This window comes from Saccopteryx bilineata, chromosome 11 (genome assembly GCF_036850765.1).
Source record: "Saccopteryx bilineata isolate mSacBil1 chromosome 11, mSacBil1_pri_phased_curated, whole genome shotgun sequence".
Classification (NCBI taxonomy): Eukaryota; Metazoa; Chordata; class Mammalia; order Chiroptera; family Emballonuridae; genus Saccopteryx; species Saccopteryx bilineata.
In genome coordinates this window covers 60899031-60922493 of record NC_089500.1, presented here as the reverse complement: position 1 = coordinate 60922493, position 23463 = coordinate 60899031, and the positions used below count along the sequence as shown (strand labels likewise).

At 38.9% G+C, this 23463-nt stretch overlaps 1 protein-coding gene across 2 annotated transcripts in view; it reads left to right on the top strand.

Annotated features, from left to right (window-relative positions):
• The window catches only part of SPIRE1 (spire type actin nucleation factor 1), a 271534-nt gene that overhangs the window by 160202 nt on the left and 87869 nt on the right, over window positions 1–23463 (top strand). For both annotated transcript variants that reach the window (XM_066246306.1, XM_066246307.1), the window contains exon 6: window positions 1159–1323. In XM_066246306.1, coding sequence (XP_066102403.1) covers window positions 1159–1323 — 165 coding nt within the window. The remainder of the gene's footprint in view (window positions 1–1158; window positions 1324–23463) is intronic.

Sequence of the window (23463 nt, the reverse complement as noted above, 5' to 3'; positions counted from 1 at the left end):
AATACCTTAAATGGCAGAATCTAAGAATCTGTTTAAAAAAGGAATATTTTAGAAGATGTTCTAAATGGATATACCTCAATATTAAGTACCTCAAATCATTTTTCAGAATAAGAAGTGATATACTTAATTTTTTAATCACAAATTGTTTTTGAGGCCATTTTTGAGAAATTTAATCAGTTATTTTATGTAGACAAATCTTTTAAAATATACCACTTGATTTTTAATATATTTAAGTAGCTACTCAAGCCACTTATTAAAAGTACTTCATATATATCTCATTCTCTTGAAGTAGGTAGACAAGACAACTTACTATTATATTATTATAGATAAGAAAATTGATATTAAATAATTTGTGCAAAGATAATATAAAAATTGTCATGTTTGAGCATGTTCTAGGTACAGAACACATTTTCTATGAGAGAACATCTGAATTCCACAAGATATGAAGTACCATTATCTTTTATTGATGCGGAATTAAGGTTCATAACAGTGAAGCAACTTGATGGATGTCAAATAGCTATAGGTGGTTGTGTCAGTTTGCTATGGTCGCTATAATACTATGTAACCAAACAATATAAAATTACTGTGGCATTGGGCAATAACATTTATTTAGCTTGTGAGTTTGCAGGTCAATTGTAGTAACTCTATGTGTGCGTCTGCCAGGTGATCATGCCAGTGGCATCATGCCCAATCCATTCATGATATCCACATGACGATAGAAGTACAAATGACAGCCCATTGTGCATTTGCTTCTGAAGCCTTTGGTCACATCATATCTCTTATTGTTCCAGTGGCCAAACAAATCATATAGCCAAACCCAAAGTCAAGATGTGAGAAATACAGTCCTTCCTTTTTGGTGAGCAAAGCTACATAACAGTGTAGACATGAGGAGGACTGAAGAACTGAGGCCACTAATGCTTGCCACAGTGGATTAGTTAGGATTTAGACCCAGCTGTCTCGGCACTGACAGCTTGTGGATTCTCCACTGACTTTCTACCCACATTTTAGTATCCTAAAATTTAATTTTTAAAATAGTTTTTGTTTTGTTTTCTTAGTATTTTGTAATCCAAGTTTTTTATTTTTTCTGTATGACTATAGCCATTTATAGGAAATTAGTAAATTTATTCACTGCTGTCTTTCCACTATTGGTATTTTCAGGCTCGTTTCTGGGTACAGGTGATGAGGGATTTGCGAAATGGAGTAAAACTTAAAAAGGTCCAAGAGCGGCAGTACAACCCTTTGCCCATTGAATATCAGCTCACCCCTTATGAGATGCTCATGGATGACATTCGATCCAAAAGATACACTTTGCGAAAAGTGATGGTAAGTAACAAAGAAAACTACTAATGGATTCAAATGGTTATTCTTCAGTAATCTTATTTGTTGAAAATGTTCTCAATATTATAGTTAATTATTTTTCTCATAAAAGTAATACATGATCATTATAAAAAATTTTGGAAAATAAAAAAGCTCAAATAAAAAAGTTACAAATACATAATTTCACAACCCGGAGAAGAATTTTGCTAAGATGCTGAGGTACAGCCTTCAGTATTTTCTGTACATTTCACTAGAACAGTATGGATTAATATTAGATACTTTGTAACCTATTATTTTCACTTAACATATTGTGAACATTTTTTCATATCATATATTCAACATCTTTTTTTTTATTTGCAGATGACATGATACTGTATATAGAGAACCCAAAAGATTCCTCTAAAATAACTACTAGGACTGATAAATGAATTCAGTAAAGTAGCAGGATACAAAATAAATACCCAGAAATCATTTACATTTTTATATATCAATAATGAACTATCAGAAAGGTAAACTTAGAAAAAAATCCCATTCATAATAGCTTTCACTACTCTTATTCAAGATAATACTAGCCTTGCCAAGCAATCAGATAAGAAGAAAAAATAAATGGCACCCAAGTTGGAATAAAATACCTATAAATAAATTTAACCAAGGATGTAAAAGACCTGTACTCAAAAAATTTTAAGACACTGTAGAAAGAAATTGAAGAAGATCCAAACAAGTGGAAGCATATACCATGTTCATGGATAGGAAGAATTAACATCATTAAAATGTTCATACTCATCATGGTAGGAGGTTGGTGGGGGAAGTGGAGGAGGATATGGGAGGATAAATGGTAATGGATTTCAGCTCGAGGAGGGATGAACATACAATACAGTGTACAGAGATGTGTTATAGAATTAGGCACCTGAAACTTGAAAAATTATGTTAACCAATGTTATCCCCAATAAAATTCTATTAGAAATAAAAAAGTAAGTAAAATAAAATGTTCAAAATACCCAAAGCAATCTGTAGATTCAATACAATTCCTATTAAGGTACCAATGGTGTATTTTACAGAACTAGAACAAATTCTCAAAAATTTATATGAAACCACAAAAGACCCCAAACAGCCACAGCAATCTTAAGAAAAATGAACAAAGTTAGAGGAATCACACTACCTGATTTAAACTATACTACAAGGCCATAGCAATCAAAACAGCATGGTACTGGCCCTGGCCGGTTGGCTCAGTGGTAGAGCGTCGGCCTGGCATGCAGAAGTCCCAGGTTCGATTCCCGGCCAGGGCACACAGGAGAAGCGCCCATTTGCTTCTCCACCCCTCCCCCTCTCCTTCCTCTCTGTCTCTCTCTTCCCCTCCCACAGCCGAGGCTCCACTGGAGAAAAGATGGCCTGGGTGCTGGGGATGGCTCCTTGGCCTCTGCCCCAGGCGCTAGAGTGGCTCTGGTCGCAACAGCGATGCCCCGGAGGGGCAGAGCATTGCCCCCAGGTGGGCAGAGCGTCGCCCCCTGGTGGGCATGCCGGGTGGATCCCGGTTGGGCGCATGCAGGAGTCTGTCTGACTGTCTCTTCCCGTTTCCGGCTTCAGAAAAATACAGAAAAAACAAACAAGCAAACAAAAAAACCCCAAAAAACAGCATGGTACTGGCATAAGAACAGATATATATATATATATATATATATATATATATAGATCAATGGAACAGAATAGAGAATCCAGAAATTAACCCATAACTTTATAGTCATCTAATACTTAACAAACCAAGTAAAAACATGTAATGGGGTAAGAATAGTCTATTTAATAAATGGTGTGGAGAAAATTAAACAGATATGTGCAAAAAAGAAAAGAAACTAGACCACATTTTTAACACCATACATATCTTAAGGGAAATGCTTAGTTTTTGCCCATTTCTGCACCCCTGGAATAAATCCCACACTATGGTCTTTTAATGTATTGCAGAATCCGATTTGCTGATATTTTGTTGAGGATTTTAGCATCTATGTTCATCAGGGATATTGGCCTATAATTGTCTTTCTTTATTGGGTTTGTAGTGTCTTTATCTGGTTTGGGGATTAGGATAATGCTGGCCTTATAAAATGAACTTTGGTAATTTTTCCTTCTCTTCAATTTTTTTGAAATAGTTTGAAAAGGATAGGTGTTTGTTCTTTTTTGAATGTGTGGTAAAATTCACCTGTGAAGCCATCCACTCTAGGACTTTTACTTGTTGGGAGTTTTTTTTATTACCGCTTCAATTTCACTAGTTGTAATCTATGTATTAAGATTCTCTGATTCTTTCTTATTCGGTTTTGGGTGATTGTACATTTCTAGGAAATTTCATCCAGATGTCCAATTTGTTGGCATATAGTTGTTGGTTATATTTTCTTACAATCCTTTGTATTTCTTTGGTGTCAGTTGTTACTTTTCTATCATTTCTGATTTTATTTCTTTGAATTCTTTTTTCCTTGGTGAGCTTGATTAAAGGTTTGTCAATCTTATTTATCTTTTCAGAGAACCAGCTCTTGGATTCATTGATCTTATGTATTGTTTTTTTAGACTCTATTTTATTTCTGTTCTGATCTTTATTATTTCCTTCCTTCTACTACTTTGTGCTTGTTTTTTTTTTCAAGTTCCTTTAAGTGTAAACTTACATTGCTTATTTGAAAAAAAAAATTATTTTAGGTAGGCCAAATCTTCCCTCTTAGGACTGCTTTCACTATGTCCCTTATATTTTGGGTTGTTGTGTTCTCATTTTCATGTGTTTTAAGAGATACTGATTTCTTCCTTGATCTAATTTTTAACCCATTCATTGTGTAGTAACATGTTGTTTAACCTTCGTACATTTGTATGTTTTTCAGTTTTGTTCTTGTGATTGATTCTAGTTTCATACATAGCATTATGGTCAGAGAAGGTGCTTGGTTTCAATCTTCTTAAATTTATTAAGACTTGTTTGTTTTCCTAACATGTGGTCTATTCTAGAAAGTGTTCCATGTGCACTTGTAAAGAATGTATATTCTGCTGCTTTGAGGTAACAGGTTCTGAAGATATCAATTAGATCCAGCTGATCTAGTATGTCATTTAAGGCCATCATTTTCTTGTTGAATTTTTATCTGGAGGATGTATCCATTGATGTCAGTGAGTTGTTAAAATCCCTTACTATGACTGTATTGTTGGCAGTCTCTCCTGTTATGTCCAACAGTATTTACTTTCCATATTTAGGTGTTTCTCTGTTGGGTATATAAATGTTTACAGGGTTATAGTCTCTTGTTGGATTGATACCTTTATCATTATGTAATATCCTTCTTTCTCTTACTTTGTGTTAAAGTCTATTTTCTTAGATATAACTATTGCTGCCCCAGCTTTTCTTTTTCATGGAATATCATTTTCATTCCTTTACTTTTACTCTGTGTATATCTTTCGTTCTGAGATGGATGTCTTATAGATGGCATATATATGGGTCTTACTTTATTTTCCATTCAGTTATTCTGTATCTTTTGATTGGAGCATTTAAGCCATTTACATTTAAAGTAATTACTGATAGGTACATATTTACTGCCATTTTATTCTTTTAACTATTTTTCTCTGTTTTTATTCTTTTCCTCCTTTTTCTTTCTTCTTCTCCCCCTCTCTCCTTCTTCCATCTTCTTCTTCCTTCCTCCTTCCTCTCTCCCTTTGTTCTTTGTCTTCTTCTTTCTTCTACTCCTTTTTCTTCTTTTTTTTCTTTTTTCTTCTTATTCCAGAACCTTTAACATTTCTTGTAATACTGGTTTTGTGGTAACAAAGTCCTTTAGCTTTTTCTTGTCTGTGAAGCTCTTTATATAGTCTTCAGTGTTAAATGATAGACTAGGTTAAGTAATCTTGTTTTTAGGCCTTGCTTTTCATCATTTTGAATATTTCTTGTCAGTCCCTTCTGGCCTGAAATGTTTCTTTTGAGAAATCAGCTGACAGTCTATGGCAGCTCTTTTGTTGATAACTGTCTTTCTACTGCAGCTTTTAAGATTTTTCTCTGTCTTTAATCTTGGCCATTTTAATTATGATGTGTCTTGGTGTAGGCATCTTTGTGTTTATCTTGTTTGTGATTCTCTGCACTTCCTGGGCTTGTGTGTCTTTTTCTTTACCGGATATGGAAAGTTTTCAGTCATTATTTCTTCAAATAGATTTCAGTTCCTTGTTCTCTCTGTCTCTTCTCCTTCTGGTCCCCCCATGATGTGAATATTGATATGCTTGAAGTTGTCCTACAGTCTCCTTGTAGGATCCTTGTTGTTGTTGTTTTTGGTGGGGGGGGTTGTTTGTTTATTTACTTATTTATTTTGCTGTTCTGACTGGGTCTTTTCTGCTTTTTTATCTTTTGTATTGCTGCCTTGATCCTCTGCTTCATCTGCTCTATTGTTGATTTCTTGTAATATATTCTTCATTTCAGTTAATGTACTCTTCATTTCTGACGGGTTCTTTTTTTATTTTCTAGTACTGTTTTTATGGTTCCTATTTTGATGTTTATGTTCTCACTAAGTTCCTGTACTTTTCCTCTGAGTTCAGTGAACATCCTCACAATCAGTATTTTGAACTCTGCATTTGGTAGATTCTTTTTTTTTTTTTTGCATTTTTCTGAAGCTGGAAACGGGGAGAGACAGTCAGACAGACTCTCGCATGCGCCCAACCGGGGACCCACCTGGCACGCCCACCAGGGGGCGACGCTCTGCCCACCAGGGGGCGATGCTCTGCCCCTCCGGGGCGTCGCTCTGTCGCGACCAGAGCCACTCTAGCGCCTGGGGCAGAGGCCAAGGAGCCATCCCCAGCGCCTGGGCCATCTTTGCTCCAATGGAGCCTTGGCTGCAGGAGGGGAAGAGAGAGACAGAGAGGAAGGAGGGAGGGGGGGTGGAGAAGCAAATGGGCGCTTCTCCTATGTGCCCTGGCCGGGAATCAAACCCGGGTCCCCCGCACGCCAGGCCGACGCTCCACCGCTGAGCCAACCGGCCAGGGCCTGGTAGATTCTTGTCTCCATTTTGTTTAGTTTTCTTTTCTGGAGTATTATTTTGTTCTTTTATTTGAGACCTGTTTGTTTGTCTCCTCATTTTGCCTCTCTCCCCATGTTTGTCTCTATGTACTAGGTAGAGCTGCTGTGTCTCCCGGGCTTGGTAGAGTGGTCTTGTATAGTAGGTGTCTCGTAGGGTTCAGTGGGCCAGTCTTCCCAGTCAACCAAGCTGGGCACTCCCAGTGTGCCCCCTTTGTGGGTTGTGTACACCTTCCTGTTGTAGTTGAGCTGTGATTGCTGTTGGCATCTCAGTGGCAGGGATTTACCACAGGCTGATACGCGGCAAGGGCTGACTGCCACCACCATGGAGGATCAGTTGTGCAGGGGCTACTCCGGGGAGCAGGACTTACTTTTTGTGGTTCTGGTGCCTTCTGATTTTGCCTCTTGGGTCTGTCCCTTGTGGAGGAAGATGGGTGGTACTTTGACATGGTCTAAAGCTGTTCACTGTGTGCACTGTCTCTGGGGACTCATGGGAGGTGCAGGCCAAGGTCCACCACCACCTATGCCCTGCCCGGGGCCACTTGACATGAGCTACAAAGCAGTCTTCAGGTAGCTGCTACTTGTGCTGGGCTTGTAGGTAGGTGCCTAGGATAGGCCAGCCTACAAACTAAGGCTAGTTGCTGGTAGTGCCAGGTCTGTGGCCACTTAGTGAGAGGTACACAGCACAACAAGTCCAGATAATGCTTGTTTGAGAGATTTTAGGAAAGTTTGTAGCGTAAATCAAGACCAGTCATTTGTATGGAAAAGTCACCAGAAGGGAATTAGGTTGAGCTTGCAAGTTGGGTGGGGCAGGGAATCACCAAGGTGGGGCGAACAGTGTTAATCCGGCTGATGGAGACTCAGATATGATACCCACCTGCTGGCTCTATGGTGCTGGGATCAACAAAGAAACAATGGCCTTTACCAGCACTTTTGTCCAGAAGAAAGCTGCCCCGCAGCTCTTACCTCAGTGTCAGACTACTGAGTTTCTCCCTGTATGCTCCTGGTGCCCAGTGCTGGAACTCAGAGAAAGTGCATCCAAGTAAGTCTGTGCATAGGCCCTTTAAAGGGAACTGCTTGGGACTTTTAAGAGCCCTCCATTTCACTTAGCCACAACCCAGCCTGGGTTTTATAGAAAGAAGTTATGGGGACATCTTTTCCTGGCACTGGAACCCTGAGCAGGGGGACCTAGTGTGGTTCTGGGATCCCTTACTCCTCAGGGGGGAGCCTCTGTATTCAAGATATCCCTCCCAATTTTTACCTACCATATGTGGGTGTGGGACCAGCCTGTTCCTTGTCTCCACCTTTTCTAGTAGTCTCATGGTGGCTGCTTCTTTATATCCTTGGTTACAAAACTTCTGTTTAACTAGATTTCAGGTGGTTTTGAGTGATGGTTGTTCTGTGGTTTACTTGAATTTTGATGTGGTTATGGGATGATTAGAGTACTTCGTTTACCCATCTGCCATCTTGACTGGAACCTATGTTTCTTAATTTTATTTTAATTTACTGAATATTTATTTAGCAGTTTTCATGTGCCAGACACTATTCTAGACTCTGGGAAAAGGGCATAATATGCTCCTTATTCTTGCAATTTGTACAGTATGATGGAAGCCTGTAGACAAACATTTATAACACACGTGATAATGTAAGTGGAAGGAGGTATATGCCAAAAAGGTTCAAAGACCAAGGAAACACAAGAAAACAACGACAACAAAATTTTCCATAATTTGTGTATAGAATGAAGTGTAGGAAATTGTGAGTGGTGGAGGAATTGTGAGTGGTGGCTCAGGGACAGTGCAGAGTGTGAGATGAGGACAACTCAGGACAGAGCCTGAGGAGCCTCAGTACATAGGAGATGAGGGCAGAAGAAGAGGGTAAAGAAATGACTGAAGCCAGAGAGAAAACACCTGGATGTCAGGAGAAGTGGGATCACAGCCTCAAAGTGGAGGCAGCATATCAGGAACATGGATGCTGCTTGAAAGTCCGATAACTGGAGCAGTGTGAACTGTTTCACAAATTTAGCAATGTGGAAATGATTTGTTTCTTGTGTCAAGTAAAGGAATAGAAACCAGATTGCAGGGTGGGTGGTGAGGAAATGGAAACATCTATGTGCCTCTTTTAAGACATTTTTAGCCTGACCAGGTGGAGGTGCAGGGTATAAAGCATCGGACTGGGATGCAGAGGACCCAGGTTCGAAACCTCAAGGTCGCTGGCTTGAGCGCGGGTTTGCAAGCTTGAGCATGGGATCATACAGAGTGTGAAGAGTGTGAAAAAACTCTAGAAGAAGAGACAAATCTTATGGAATATTTGTGTTTAGGCATGAAAGCAGGCAAAGAAGAGTGGGCAGTGGTTGTCCTGAGACAAGAAAAGGAGACAAGGAAGTGACTAGTGGACAAGGCAGACCTTCCTCCTCCATCCATCCCTCCCACCTTCGTTAAGGCTCCACAACCTGCCAAACTCCACTTCCAGCTTTCTCTACCTTCTCCTTCCTTCAGTCTTTCCCAAATTGCCTTATTACAAAGAAAGGCAACTTTCTTCAATCCCAAGTACCTCATCCAGGTGCTACTCTTTGGTCTTTTAAAAATGTCTCTTTTTCTTTTGACAGAGAGAGGGACAGAGAGACAGACAGAAAGGCAGAGAGATGAGAAGCATCAATTCTTCATTGTGGTACCTTAGTTAGAGAGAGTGACTCCTTGCTCAAAAGACATGAATAAAAGCAAAAGTTTCCTGAAAATCTTCCACAGAGACCATTTGACATCTTGATGAAATTCTTTTTCCAGGCTCCTCCTTATTTATAGATAGATAATTATACACAAAGAGAATCATACTGTACACACTGCTTTGTAACCGCTTTCACTCTGTAATTTCCTCTGAAGAATAAATGTAGACAATCTCTCTCCTTTATTTTTTACTTTTTTTTTAATTTTTATTTTATTTATTCATTTTAGAGAAGGGAGAGAGAGAGGAGAGAGAGAGACGTGGGGAGGAGCTGGGAGCATCCACTCCCATATGTGCCTTGACCAGGCAAGCTCAGGGTTTCGAACCGGTGACCTCAGCATTTCCAGGTCAACGCTTTATCCACTGCGCCACCACAGGTCAGGCCTAGTCTCTCTCCTTTAAATGGCTGCACAGTGTTTCCTTGTATACATGCACTGAAGCTTCTTATTTTTCCAAATTGACATTGATTTTGAGAGAAACAGAGACAGGATGAGAGAGAGAGAATTGGAGTAGAAAGCATGAGAAGCATCAACTCGTAGTTGCTTCACTTTAGTTCATTGATTGCTTCTCGTATGTGCCTTAACTAGAAGTCTCAAGCTGAGCCAGTGACTGCTTGCTTAAGCCAGCGACCTTGATATCATGTTTATGGTCCCACGCTCAAGCTGCGACCCTGCGCTCAAGCTGACCATCCTCACTCAAACTGACAAGTTCGAGCTTAAGCCAGTGACCTCAGGGTTTTGGACCTGGGACCTCAGCATTACAAGTTGACACCTTATTTAACTGTGCCACCCCCAGTCAGGCTGTGACTTCCTATTTACCCACACTTCTATTAATACACGTTTAGATTGTTTCTAATTTCATTGTTTTAATCATTATTGTGATGAATATCCACACTCAGACATCTCATTCAGTTATCTTATTGGTTTAAATTTCTGTTGGTGGGATGGATATATCAGAGATGGATAGATCAAACGCACATTTTAAATTTTAATACATGTTGCCAGATTTCTCTCCAGGATTGTACCAATTTATAGTTTAGCCAACAATGTAAGATAATTCCTGTTGCCAATACAGGGCAATGTTATCTTTTTCAAAAATGTCTACCTATTAAAACAAAATCCTCTCTGATTGAGTCAGCACTCAACATTAATTTCAGGTAATTTTCCTCCTTATCCAGAAGGAATTATTCACAAATTCTTTTTGATTAAAATAAGCACTGTTGTTTCTTAATAAATCATTAGCATTTCTGTTGGCTCTATCGCTAATGTTTTTACCTGTCACTCTTGATAATAGCTAAATCATTTTATTTGCTTCACAGAAAATAATTGCACTAAATAGTCAAACTTATCTGATGCTGAGAATTACTTAGCATTGGTCTCACTGGGGTCTGGAAAGCAGAACGTTATCAAAGCCTTCAGATGAGGTTTAAGATCGTGTTTTGAGGAAATAATAGGATGTGACAGAATGACAATATCGTATTCAAATTGGAACCTATATATGTTTTCATGTGCTCATGGGCCATTTTTACATCTTTGGAGGAATGTTGATTCATGCCGACTTTTTATTTGTGGTGTTTGTATTTTTGTTGAGTTGTAAGATTTCTTTATATATTCTGGATACTAGACCCTTGACAGATATATGATTTGCAAATACTTTCATTCTGTAAATTGTCTTTGTACTCACTTGATAGTATCCATTGATGCATAAAAGATTTGAATTTCACTCAAGTCCAACTTATCTATATCCTCTGTTGCTTATACTTTTGGTGTCATATCTTTAAAAATCCATTGCCAAATCCAGGGTTACGAAGATTTACCCCTGTGTGTTTTTTTAAGACTTTTATACTTTCAGATCTTATATTTATGTCTTTGATCTCTTTTGACTTAACTTTTGTATATGGTGTGAAGTAAATGTCAAACATAATTTTTTATGTTGATACTCACTTGCCCCAACACCATTTGTTGAAGAAATTATTGTTTACTCCACTTAATGGTCTTAGAACCTTGTTATAAAACAATGAATGTATAGGTTTATTTCTGAATTCTGCATTGTTTTATTGATTTATAATGTATCTCCTTACGCCCATCCCATACTATTTTTAGTACTATAGCTTTGCGATAAGTTTTGAAACCAGGACTTATATGTGAGTCCTCTAACTATGATTTTCTTTTTCAGAATTATTTTGGCTATTTAGGGTTCCTTGAGATTCCGTGTGAATTTTAGGATTTTTTTTTTAATTTCTGAAAAAAATGCCATTGGAATTTTGATAGAGATTATGTTGAATACATACATAGATCACTTTAGGTTGTATTGTCATCTTAATACTATTTTTGAATCCATAAACATGGGATGTCTTTTCATTTACTTAGGTTTTTAAATTTTTTTTAACGATGTTTTGTAGTTATTAATGTACAGGCCTTCATTGGATAAAATTATTCCTAAATATTTTATTCTTTTTGATGTTTTTGTGAATAGGATTGTCCTCTTAATTTTTCTTCCAGATTGTTCATTGTTAATGTATACACAACTAATTTTATTTATGTAATTTTTCTTCCAGATTGTTCATTGTTAATGTATACACAACTAATTTTTTATGTATTGCTCTTGTATACTGTAGCTTTGCTGAGTTTATTAGTTCTAAGTTTTCTGCTGGGTGATGTAGAATTATTATTATTATTTTACTTATTGGTTTTATATAGAGAGAAACATAAATCTGCTGCTTTACCCATCTGTGCATTCATTGGTTGTTTCTTGTATATGCCCTCACTGGGGATCAAACCCACAACCTTGGTATATCTGGATGACACTCTAACCAACTGAGCTATCAAGCCAGGGCTAGAATATTTTACTTATATTTATATTACATATGTATATACTTATATTACATATTTATATGTTCTTGTCATATGTGAAGAGAGATATTTTTACTTCTTCCTTTTTCAATCTGGATGACCTTTTAATTGCTTGGCTAGAACCTTCAGTTCATTGTTGAATAGAAGTAGCAAAAGCAGCTATCCGTGTTGTTGGATTCCTGATGTTATCAGGAAAGCATTTAGTCTTTCACCATTATACATGAGGTTAGTTATGGGTTTTCATAAGTGATTTTTATCATGTTCTAGAAGTTTCCTTCCAGTCCAAGCTTGTTGAGTGTTTTGTTTTGTGGGGCGTTTTTTGAGAAGGTTAATATATTGAATATGTTTTTTAAATATCGGTCTGTGTGCTTTACATACACATGCAGTTAATTTAAGCACAAAGTAAATAGCTAGATGAAAAATCTGTATCTTTTCCACAAGGATTATATTTCTGCAAGAGCTCAGATCTGTATTTATTTGGCTAGAATAATTTTAGACATTTTAAAATAAGCAAAATTCTTTTCCCCAAAAATGTTGACATCTTTAACATCTATGTAAAATCAGTTGTTGTGTTTTTAAATAACTTTTCCATTTTATGTATGCTTCTTTCTCTTCCACCATGAGCTTCACTTGCCAGCAAAAATTGTTGGAACTATTATGTGAGGTTTTTAAAACCTATAACACGAATATATTAGAGTCAGCAGAAGGCACCTAATTCTGTTTTCAACAATGGAAAACCATATGATGAAGGTTATACATTGATGAAAAGAATATTTTGTATTATTTTCATCAATGTATAAGCAAAGAACTCATAAAACTCAACAACAAACAAACAATCCAATAAAAAAATGGGAAGAGGACATGAACCGACACTTCTCCCAGGAAGAAATACAAATGGCCAACAGATATATGAAAAGATGCTCAGCTTCATTAGTTATTAGAGAAATGCAAATCAAAACTACAATGAAATACCACCTCACCCCTGTTAGATTAGCCATTATCAACAAGACAGGTAATAGCAAATGATGGAGAGGCTGCAGAGAAAAGGGAACTCTCATCCACTGTTGGTGGGACTGTAAAGTAGTACAACCATTATGGAAGAAAGTATGGTGGTTCCTCAAAAAACTGAAAATAGAACTACCTTATGACCCAGCAATCCCTCTACTGGGTATATACCCCAAAACCTCAGAAACATTGATACGTAAAGACACATGTAGCCCCATGTTCATTGCAGCACTGTTCACAGTGGCCAAGACATGGAAACAACCAAAAAGCCCTTCAATAGAAGACTGGATAAAGAAGATGTAGCACATATACACTATGGAATACTATTCAGCCATAAGAAATGATGACATCAGATCATTTACAGCAAAATGGTGGGATCTTGATAACATTATACGGAGTGAAATAAATAAATCAGAAAAAAACAAGAACTACATGATTCCATACATTGGTGGAACATAAAAACGAGACTAAGAGACATGGACAAAAATGTGGTGGTTACCAGGGGTGGGGGGAGGGAGGATGCAGGAGGGAAGGAGGGAGAGAGTTAGGGGGAGGGGGAGGGGCACAGAGAAAACTAGATAGAGGGTGACGAAGGACAATCTGACTCTGGGCGAGGGGTATGCAACACAATTTAATGACAAGATAACCTAGACATGTTTTCTTTGAATATATGTACCCTGATTTATTAATGTCATCCCATTAACATTAATAAAAATTTATTTAAAAAAATAAAATAATATTTTGTAGCAACTTACCAGGCATCCCCAAACGATGCCCCATGGGCCGCAGGCAGCCCCCTGAGGCCATTTATCTGCCCCCCCCCCCGCACTTCCGGAAGGGGCACCTCTTTCATTGGTGGTCAGTGAGAGGAGCACTGTATGTGGCAGCCCTCCAACGGTCTGAGGGACAGTGAACTGGCCCCCTGTGTAAAAAGTTTGGGGACCCCTGTATATAGACACAGAGATGGAGAGATTCCTACCTGAAGGCAGATCAGCTATTTGTGTTGAAAGTTCTATGGCTCTTGATAATCAGCTCATAGAAAATTTCCATTTCAATGAGCTGCTTTGACCATTTATTCAATAAACATTTAGTCTGTGCCTATTACATGAAACACAATTCTTTAGAATTTTTCGGAAGAGTGACTCTATTTTACAAAACAAAATCAGGAATAATTTTATATTTACGAAGACACTAATACAATGATAAAGAATATTTGCAATCTCCATGATCCCAGAGAATTTCTAGTAATGCCATTCTATCTATCATTCTTGTTTTCTGTGTCTCCAAAAGGCAGAACAATTGACTGTGCTGTCTAACTTGAGAACTTCCTGATTCTTAAGGCAAGAAAACACCATAAAAAGAAATTAAAAAAAATATAAAGTTCTATCTCTGGAGATATTTAGGTAAAGTCCCAAGAACGATTTATCCTAGATGGCTCAGTTGGTGCTTCCCTGCACATGGGAGTGGAACAAGTGGCAGAAGCTAATAGATAGAGTGTGGCTGAGGAATATTCGAAATGGCATGGATCCAGGAAACCTGGAGAGGGCATGGATTTGAGAAGGGACACTGATTTTGAGACAAGAGAGAAGAAAAAGAAGTAACTAAAGAGAGAAGAAAAGTTCAAAGGCTGTAGAGATCTCATTCTTCTCAGAAAAGGTGGGTTCATCTATGGGTAAAGTGGTTAGAGGTGGATTGTAGATTGGGATCCCAGGCATAGTAGAAATATATGTAGCATCTACTACTAAGCCACTAATGAGAAATCTTAAAGGAAAAAAAATCTAAAATTCAGAGACTTATAAATGATTCTAACTAACTAGTTAGGGATTTGATCCGACATTCCGACATAACTTAGAAACTGATGTTCAGGTACGAAAAAGATATGCAGTGACGGAAAATGATTTGACTTTGGGTGATAGGCACACAACACAATCAATAATTCAAATCCTGTGGAAACATTTGCCTGAGACCTAAATACTCTTTTTTTATTTTGTTTATTTTTTAATTTTTATTGATTTTAATTTATTGTATGTACATAGATTCAAGTGGCCCACCGAATGAATATATCTCCCCCCCACACCCACACGTTCCCTTTGACACCCCCCTTTCTCCCTCCACTCAGGACATTCCCCCCTTCCCTCCAGGATGTGCTGTCCTGTTCTCTGTAACGCTGTGTTATGTGTATATAATTTCACTAACCTCTTTCCCTCTCTGATCCCATCCTCTCATCCCCTTTCCCTCTGTCCGCTTTCCCTCTGGTCCCTTTGATCCCGCTTCTGCCTCTATTCCATTCCTCAGTTCACATTGTTCATTAGATTCCTCAACTGAGTGAGGTCATATGATATTTTTTTTTCTCTGTCTGGCTTATTTCACTTAGCATAATAGTCTCCAGGTCCATCCATGTTGTTGCAAAAAGTAAGATTTCCTTCTTTTTCATGGCCATGTAGTATTCTATTGTGTATATATACCACAGTTTTTAATCCACTCATCCACTGACAGACACTTGGGCTATTTCCAGATCTTGGCTATTGTACACAATGCTGCAGTAATAATGGGGTGCATTTCTTCTTTTGAATCAGTGATGTGGTGTTCTTGGGATATATTCCTAAGAGTGGGATAGCTGGGTCAAAAGTCAGTTCCATTTTCAATTTTTTGAGGAAACGCCGTACTGTTTTCCAGAATGGCTGCACAAGTCTGCATTTCCTCCAGCAGTGCAGGAGGGTTCCCTTTTCTCCACACCTTTGCCAGCACTTATTGTGTGTTGTTTTGTTAATGAGAGCCATTCTGACAGGTGTGAGGTGATATCTCATTGTGGTTTTAATTTGTATTTCTCTAATGATTAGTGATATTGAACATTTTTCATATGCCTACTGGCCATCTGTATATCCTCTTTGGAGAAGTGTCTATTCATTTCTTTTGCCCATTTTCTGATGGATTCTTTACTTTCCTGATGTTGAGTTTTAGAAGTTCTTTATAAATTTTGGTTATTAACTCTTTATCAGACGTATTGCCAAATATGATATTCCATTGTGTGGGTTGTCTTTTTATTTTGTTCATGTTGTCTTTTGCTGTGCAAAAGCTTTTTAGTTTGATATAGTCCCATTTGTTCATCCTGTCCTTTATTTCACTTGCCCGTGGAGATAAATCAGGAAAAATATTGCTATGAGAGATTTCAGAGAGTTGACTGCCTATGTTTGCTTCCAAGATGTTTATGGTTTCATGATTTACATTTAAGCTTTTTACCCATTTTGAGTTATTTTTGTGAATGGTGTAAGTTGGTGGTCTAGTTTCACTTTTTTGCATATACCTGTCCAATTTTCCCAACACCATTTATTAAAGAGACTTTTTTCCATTGTATGCTTTTACCTCCTTTGCAAGTATCAATTGTCCATATAGGTGTGGGTTTATTCTTGGGTTCTCTGTTCTGGACCATTGATCTGTATGCCTGTTCTTATGCCAGTACCAAGCAGTTTTCAGTACAATGGCCTTGTAGTACAACTTGATATCAGGAAGTGTGATACTTCCCACTTTATTCTTCATTTTCAAGACTGCTGAGGCTATTGGTGTTCTCTTTTGGTTCCATATAAATTTTTGGAATATTTGTTCTCTATCTTTGAAGTATGCCATTGGCTTTTTTTTATTTGTTCGTTTGTTTTTCTTCTGAAGCTGGAAACGGGGAGGCAGTCAGACTCCCACATGCGCCCGACCGGGATGGCATGCCCACCAGGGGGCGATGCTCTGCCCATCTGGGGCGTTGCTTTGTTACAACCAGAGCCATTCTAGTGCCTGAGGCAGAGGCCATGGAGCCATCCTTAGCACCCAGGCCAACTTTGCTCCAATGAAGCCTAGGCTGCGGGAGGGGAAGAGAGAGACAGAGAGGAAGGAGAGGGGGAGTGGTGGAGAAGCAGATGGGCACTTCTCTTGTGTGCCCTGGCCGAGAATTGAACCCGGGACTCCTGCACGCCAGGCCGATGCTCTACTACTGAGCCAGCCGGCCAGGGCCATTGCCATTGCCATTGGTATTTTAATAGGAATTGCATTGAATCTATAGATTGCTTTGGGTAATATAGACATTTTATGATGCTTATTTTTTCTATCCATGAGCACGGTATATGCTTCCACTTGTTTGTATCTTTCTTGATTTCTTTTATCAGTGTTTTACAATTTTCCGAGTACAGATCTTTTACCTCCTTGGTTAAATTTACTCCTAGGTACTTTATTTATTTTGTTGCAGTAGTGAAGGGGATTGTGTCCTTAATTTCTCTTTCTGACAGTTTATTCTTGGTGTATAAGAATGCCACTGATTTCTGAATATATATTTTATATTCTACCACCTTGCTGAATTCATTTATCAGGTCTATTAGTTTTTTGACTGAGACTTTAAGGTTTTCTATGTAAAGTATCATGTCATCAGCAAATAATGAAAGTTTTGCTTGTTCTTTTCCAATTTGGATGCCTTTTATTTCTTCTTCTTGTCTGATTACTGTGGCTAGGACTTCCAGAACTATGTTGAATAAGAGTGGTGAAAGGGAGCACCCCTGCCTTTTTCTTGTTCTTAAGGGAATTGCTTTTAATTTTTGCCAGTTGAGTATGATATTGGCTGTGGGTTTGTCATAGATGGTCTTTATCATGTTCAGATATGTTCCCTGTATTCCAACTTTGCTGAGAGTTTTGATCATAAATGGGTGCTGGATTTTATCAAATGCTTTTTCTGCATCTATTCATACTAGTATGTGATTTTTATCCTTCCTTTTGTTTATGTGACGAATCACATTTACTAATTTGCAAATATTGTACCAGCCTTGCCTCCCCAGAATAAATCCCACTTGATCATGATATGATTTTTTTTATATATTGCTGGATCTGATTTGCTAATATTTTGTTGAGAATTTTAGCATCTAAGTTCATCAGGGATATTGGCCTATACTTTTCTTTCCTTTTAGTGTCTTTACCTGGTTTTGGAATGAGGATAATGCTTGCCCCGTAAAAGGAGCTTGGAAGTCTTCTGTCCTCTTAAATTTTTTGAAATAGCTTGAGAAGGATAGGAGTTAGTTCTTCTTTGAATATTTGATAAAATTCCCCTGTGAAGCCTTCCGGTCAAAGACTTTTGTTTGTTGTGAGTTTTTTGATAACTGTTTCAATTTCATTTGTTGTAATCAGTCTGTTTAGGTTTTCTGATTCTTCCAGATTGAGTTTTGGAAGATTATGTTTCTAGGAATTTATTTTGCCTAGGTTGTCTAGTTTTTTGGCATACAGATCTTTATAGTATTTTTTTTACAATGGTTTGTATTTCTGTGGTGTCAGTTGTTACTTCTCCACTTTCATTTCTAATTTTATTTATTTGAGTCCTCTCTTTTATTTTCTTGATGAGTCTGGTTAAAGGTTCATCAATCCTTTTTACCTTTTCAGAGAACCAGTTCTTCATTTCATTGATCTTCTATATTATTTTTTTAGCCTCTATGTCATTTATTTCCACTCTGATCTTTATTATTTCCTTACTTCTACTTCCTCTGGTCTTAATTGTTGTTCTTTTTCTAGTTCTTTTAGGTGCAGGGTTAAGTTGTTTATTTGAACTTTTTCTTGCTTCTTAAGGTACGCCTGTAATGCTATGAACTTCCCTCTCCGGACTGCTTTTGCTGTGTCCCATAAATTTTGCGTTGTTGTATGTTTATTTTCATTTGTTTCAAGGAAATTTTTTATTTCTTCCTTGATCTCGTTGTTAACCCATTTGTTATTTAATAACATGCTATTTAGCCTCCAAGTGTTGAATGTTTTTCAGTTTTTCTATAGTAGTTGATTTCTAGTTTCATGACATTGTGGTCTGAGAAGATGCTTGATATGATTTTAATCTTCTTAATTTAATGAGACTTGCTTTATGTCCTAACATGTGGTCTATCCTAGAGAATGTATCATGAGCACTTGAAAAGAATGCATATTCTGCTGCTTTGGGGTGAATGGTTCTGAAGATATCTATTAAATTCAGTTGATCTAGTGCAGAGGTCTCAAACTCGCGGCCCGCCGAACAATTTTTTGCGGCCCACAGACTAATCCACGAACTACAGTTTCTGGTCGTTTTGTGACACTGAAAAGTGTTGCGTAACAGTTGCCTTTTGTAGACCTAATGCGGCCCGCAGAACGGCTGTGATCTTGCTCTGCGGCCCACATGCTGAGTTGAGTTTGAGACCCCTGATCTAGTGTGTCATTTAAGGCCTCTGTTTCTTTGTTTATTTTCTGTCTATCCACTGATGTTAGTGGGGTATTAAAATTCCCTACTATTATGGTATTGCTGTTGATCTCACCTTTTATGTCCATCAAAATCTGCTTTATATATTTAGGTGCTCCTATATTAGGCGCATAAATATTTACAATGGTTATATCCTTCTGTTGGATTGCTCCCTTTATCATTATGTATTGACCATCTTTATTTCTTACTATAGCCTCTGTTTTAAAGCCATTTACATTTAAAGTTATTATTGATATTGATATGTAGTTGTTTATTGACATTTTAAATCAACAATCCTCTTTTTCTCAATTTTTTTTCCTTTGCTCTTTTTACAGCAGGCCTCTTAACATTTCTTGCAGTACTGGTTTGGTTGTAATGAATTCCTTGAGGGTTTTTCTTTGGGGAGGGGTTTTTGTTGTTGTTGTTGTTTTTTGTTTTTTGTCTGGGAAGCTTTTCATTTCTCCTTTAATTTTAAATGATAGCCTTGTTGGATAAAGCAGTCTTGGTTGTAGGTTCTTGCTTTGCATCACTTTGAATATTTCTTGTCAGTGCCTCTGGCCTTGAGTCTTTCTGTTGAGAAGTTAGATGTCATCCTTATGGGGGCTCCTCTGTAGGTAATTAACTGCTTTTCTCTTGCAGCTATTAGTATTCTTTCTTTTTCTCTTAACTTTGGCACTTTAATTATAATGTGTCTTGGTGTAGGCCTCCTTGGATCCTTATTTAATGGGTCTCTCTGTGCTTCTTGAACTTTTGTGACTTTTTCTTCATCAATTTAGGGAAGTTTCCACTATGATTTCTTCAAACAAGTTCTCTATCCCATTTTCGTTCTCTTCTCCTTCAGGAACCCATATGATGCAGATGTTGTTTCTCTTTATGTTGTCACAGAAGTCTCTTAGAGTTTCCTCAGTCTTTTTGAGCTTTTTTTTTTTTTTTGGCTTCTCTGCTTTTTTGCTTTTGTTTATCTTGTCCTCTAAATCACTGATCCGTTCCTCTGCTTCATCCAGCCTGTTGTTGATGCCTTCTTAGTGCAGTCTTCATTTCTGATATTGTATTTGTCATTTCTGACTGGTTCATTTTTATGATTTCAATGTCCTTTTGATGCTTGGTATCTCTTTATTTAGTTGCTCATTATGTCCATCCATTGTTGCTCTAAGATCCTTGGGCATCCTAAAAATCATTATTTTAAACTCTGCATCTGGTAGTTTGGTTACTTCCATCTCATTCAGTTCTTTTGGGGGGGATTTCTCTTGTTGACTCATTTGGGTCACATTTCTCTGTCTGCCTATTTTGTCTGTGTATTAAGTAGCACTGTTTGCATTTGAAATTTTTGTGGGGTCTTTATGAAAATGATGGGCTTGGTGGTAGTGTCCTCCAGGCCACTTGTTTTCCTTGTTCTAGGAATTCTTCTTAAGTGTACTATTTTCTCTGTTGTTCTAGTGAGTATTAGATGCAGTTGGTCCTTTTGTAGGTACATTTTTCCCTTCAGGCTGGCTGGCTGTAAGGGTCAACCTTGATCATGTGTATTACACACTGTGCAATGTATGTCCTGTTGGGTGTATTTATTCTCTACAGTGTCTGGTGCCTGCTAGACTCCATCTTTGTGTGTGCTGCTTCTGTAGGTAGTTGAGTCTAGGGTTGGTGCTGTCTGCCACCCACTACCAGTAGTTTTGGCTCTAGTTCTTGGGTTGGCTTCAGCTGTTGTTTGTAACCTGCTGTGGGCTACCTGTCTGCATCTACTATAGTTTTTGCTATTTGTGTCTGCATTTTCTGTGCCTGTAGTGTGGAAGGGGCCAACCTTTGTATATGGATCAGCTCTCTCCTACTTAGAGATGACAGCAGCTCTGTAAAAGCCCCAAGCTCTGTAAGATTTGTCTCCACTTTTCAGCTACTCCTCCTCCTCTTGCAGCTGCCTGGTCTTCCCACAGAGTCTTCTGTAGTTAGACTGTAGTATGGGCTCAGACTGGCCTCACCCAACCAACACCTCTACAGGTTGCACACTTGGTGGGTTATGGCAGCTGAGGAATGAATACAATGTTTGTAGGACCCCCTACTTCAGGGGTCTCTTGGTCAGAAGCTCAATTTGGGGAATGTGACCCTTACTCCAGAGCTTGATCCCTCAACCATTGCTGGATACTCAATTTTTCTTTCTCCCCAACAAGGTGAGCAGCAGGTTCACATAAAGTGGGGCCAACAGTTCCCTCTGCAGAAGTTCTTTCAGCTGGTGAGACCCTGGTCTCAGGGAGGAAGATTGAGAGAGTCCTCTCCTGAGGATGACTGTGCCCCTCCTGAAGGTGGCTAAGCCTCTTGACCAGATCCAACAATAGATTTACTGGGACCCACACATTAAATGTCCATGGTCCAAAAGCCTCTCTTTCTTTTCCCTGTGGAATCTAGCCTAGAAAGACAGAATACCCAGTGTCCAGGCCAGCTGACTGTGAAACTCCACCCTATCCAATGCACATGAGCCACTGTGATGGTGTTGATCACAGAATGTGGAACTCACCTCAGCTGGGCCAGGTGTGAGGGGCCTTTTCTTAGGATACCACTCTAGCAAGGGTTGTTAGGTCCTAAATCAATGCTTTCTGCAGTTGGCCCCCGGATGTTCCAGCCCTGGGTTTCTCTAGCAGGAACCTGGCTCAGACCAGTTGGAGACACTGCCCATGAGTGGCCCTCAGCAACCTTCTTGGATCTACAAGCCATCCAAACTTTGTGGCTTCCTCTACTAGGCCCAGGTGTACATGAAAATACCAAGCTGCACTCCTAGGCTGGCTTTTACCCACACTGGGCCTGGGGGAAGGTCCACTCAAATGGCCAAGTTTCCCTGAGTCCTGCCTTCTGCAGTCTCTGTCTGCTGGCTGCTTGTTGGTCTCAGCCACTGAAAAAACCTCTGCTGGAGTCTAGAGCCTGTGGCAATTCAGGAATTAGGAAGGGTGGTAGGTGTGGCTCTGCCCCTCAGCCCCAGGTGTCAGTCTGTCCAGACTTTTTTCATAGACCTCAGTAGGGTGCGACCTCAGGAGTCTAGTGGGTGTGGACCCAGAGTTGTGGTCTTTCCGCTCTTTGGACAGTTTCAGCTGAGTCTTTGGTGAGTTGGAAGCACCATTCATAGGTCAGGAGAGTGTGGGGGAGAGTTCTGGTCTCAACACCAGAAAATTGAGTCACTGAGGTGCCCCCTGCTTCCTGGCTTCTCTGAACGACCCTCACCATGACTGAGGTAGGAGAGAACCCTGAGGACTGAGCAGCTGCTTTTCCCTAGGCTGATTCCACTGAGAGGGGATGCTCCACCAAAAAAGATGGCAACTGCAGTACTGGAGAATGACTCAGCACAGGGGTTCCAGTGGCCTTCCCCCACAGTATCTCTCCCTGGGCCTCCAACTATAAACTCTCTTCATGCACCTGCTCTCAGCTCTCCCACACCAGAGTCCTGGTTAAGTGACTGTGAACGAGGTTTTCTGCACGGACCCTTTAAGATCAAGTCTGCCTCCAAGAGGTGTGTCTCTCTCTTTTACGCAGACAGCAACCTGGCTCTGTCCTGGCGCCTCTTCTAGTCTCTGGGGCTCTAGGCTGGGGCTCTTGGCCTGGTACTGAGCGCCTACATCTCTCAGGGTGAACCTCCCCACAGTGAGAGTTCCTCTGGACCCTCAGTTGCCGCTCGTTCCTGGCAGCGGGGTAGCCCTTTCTGCATCTTTACCCTCCTTACCAGTTTCAATGTGGCTTCTTCTGTGATGCTTGGTTATAGAATCCTCTTTGTTTAGTCCAAAGTTGGTATTTCAAGATGATTATTCTTAAATTAAGTTGTAATCCTATTTGATCCTTTGCGTGTCCGCCTACTCCATCGCCACCTTTGTTCCAGGCAAGATACTCTTATAAGAATAAAGTTAAAAGAATTAAATTCCCAGTTATTTAGGTTTATTATATACCTATACTAACTACAATAGTGTAGTTTATGTCCAACGACAATCAAATAGACAACAAAATGGCATGACCTATATGTTATGTTCACTAGGTTAGTGACATTGCTGACACTTTAAAGTAATAGAAAAAGGATTAGCTTTTAATAAATGTTTTGTGGTCACTTAAATTTCTTTATAGGAAAAAATGCATCTTGACGTTTACTTCACACCATATGCACGAGGAAAATGTCAGTCTCACATGAGTTTAGATCTCAATGTAAATGTGAAATAATAAAGCTTCTAAAAGGCAGCATGTAGGGAAATATCTTCATGACCTTGAGGAAGGCAGAAATTTCTTAAATAGGACAGGTATACATTGTGCCCAAGAAGACTTATACAGGAACATACCAATTAGCATTATTTGTAATAGCCATAAGGTTGAAATAACCAAAATGT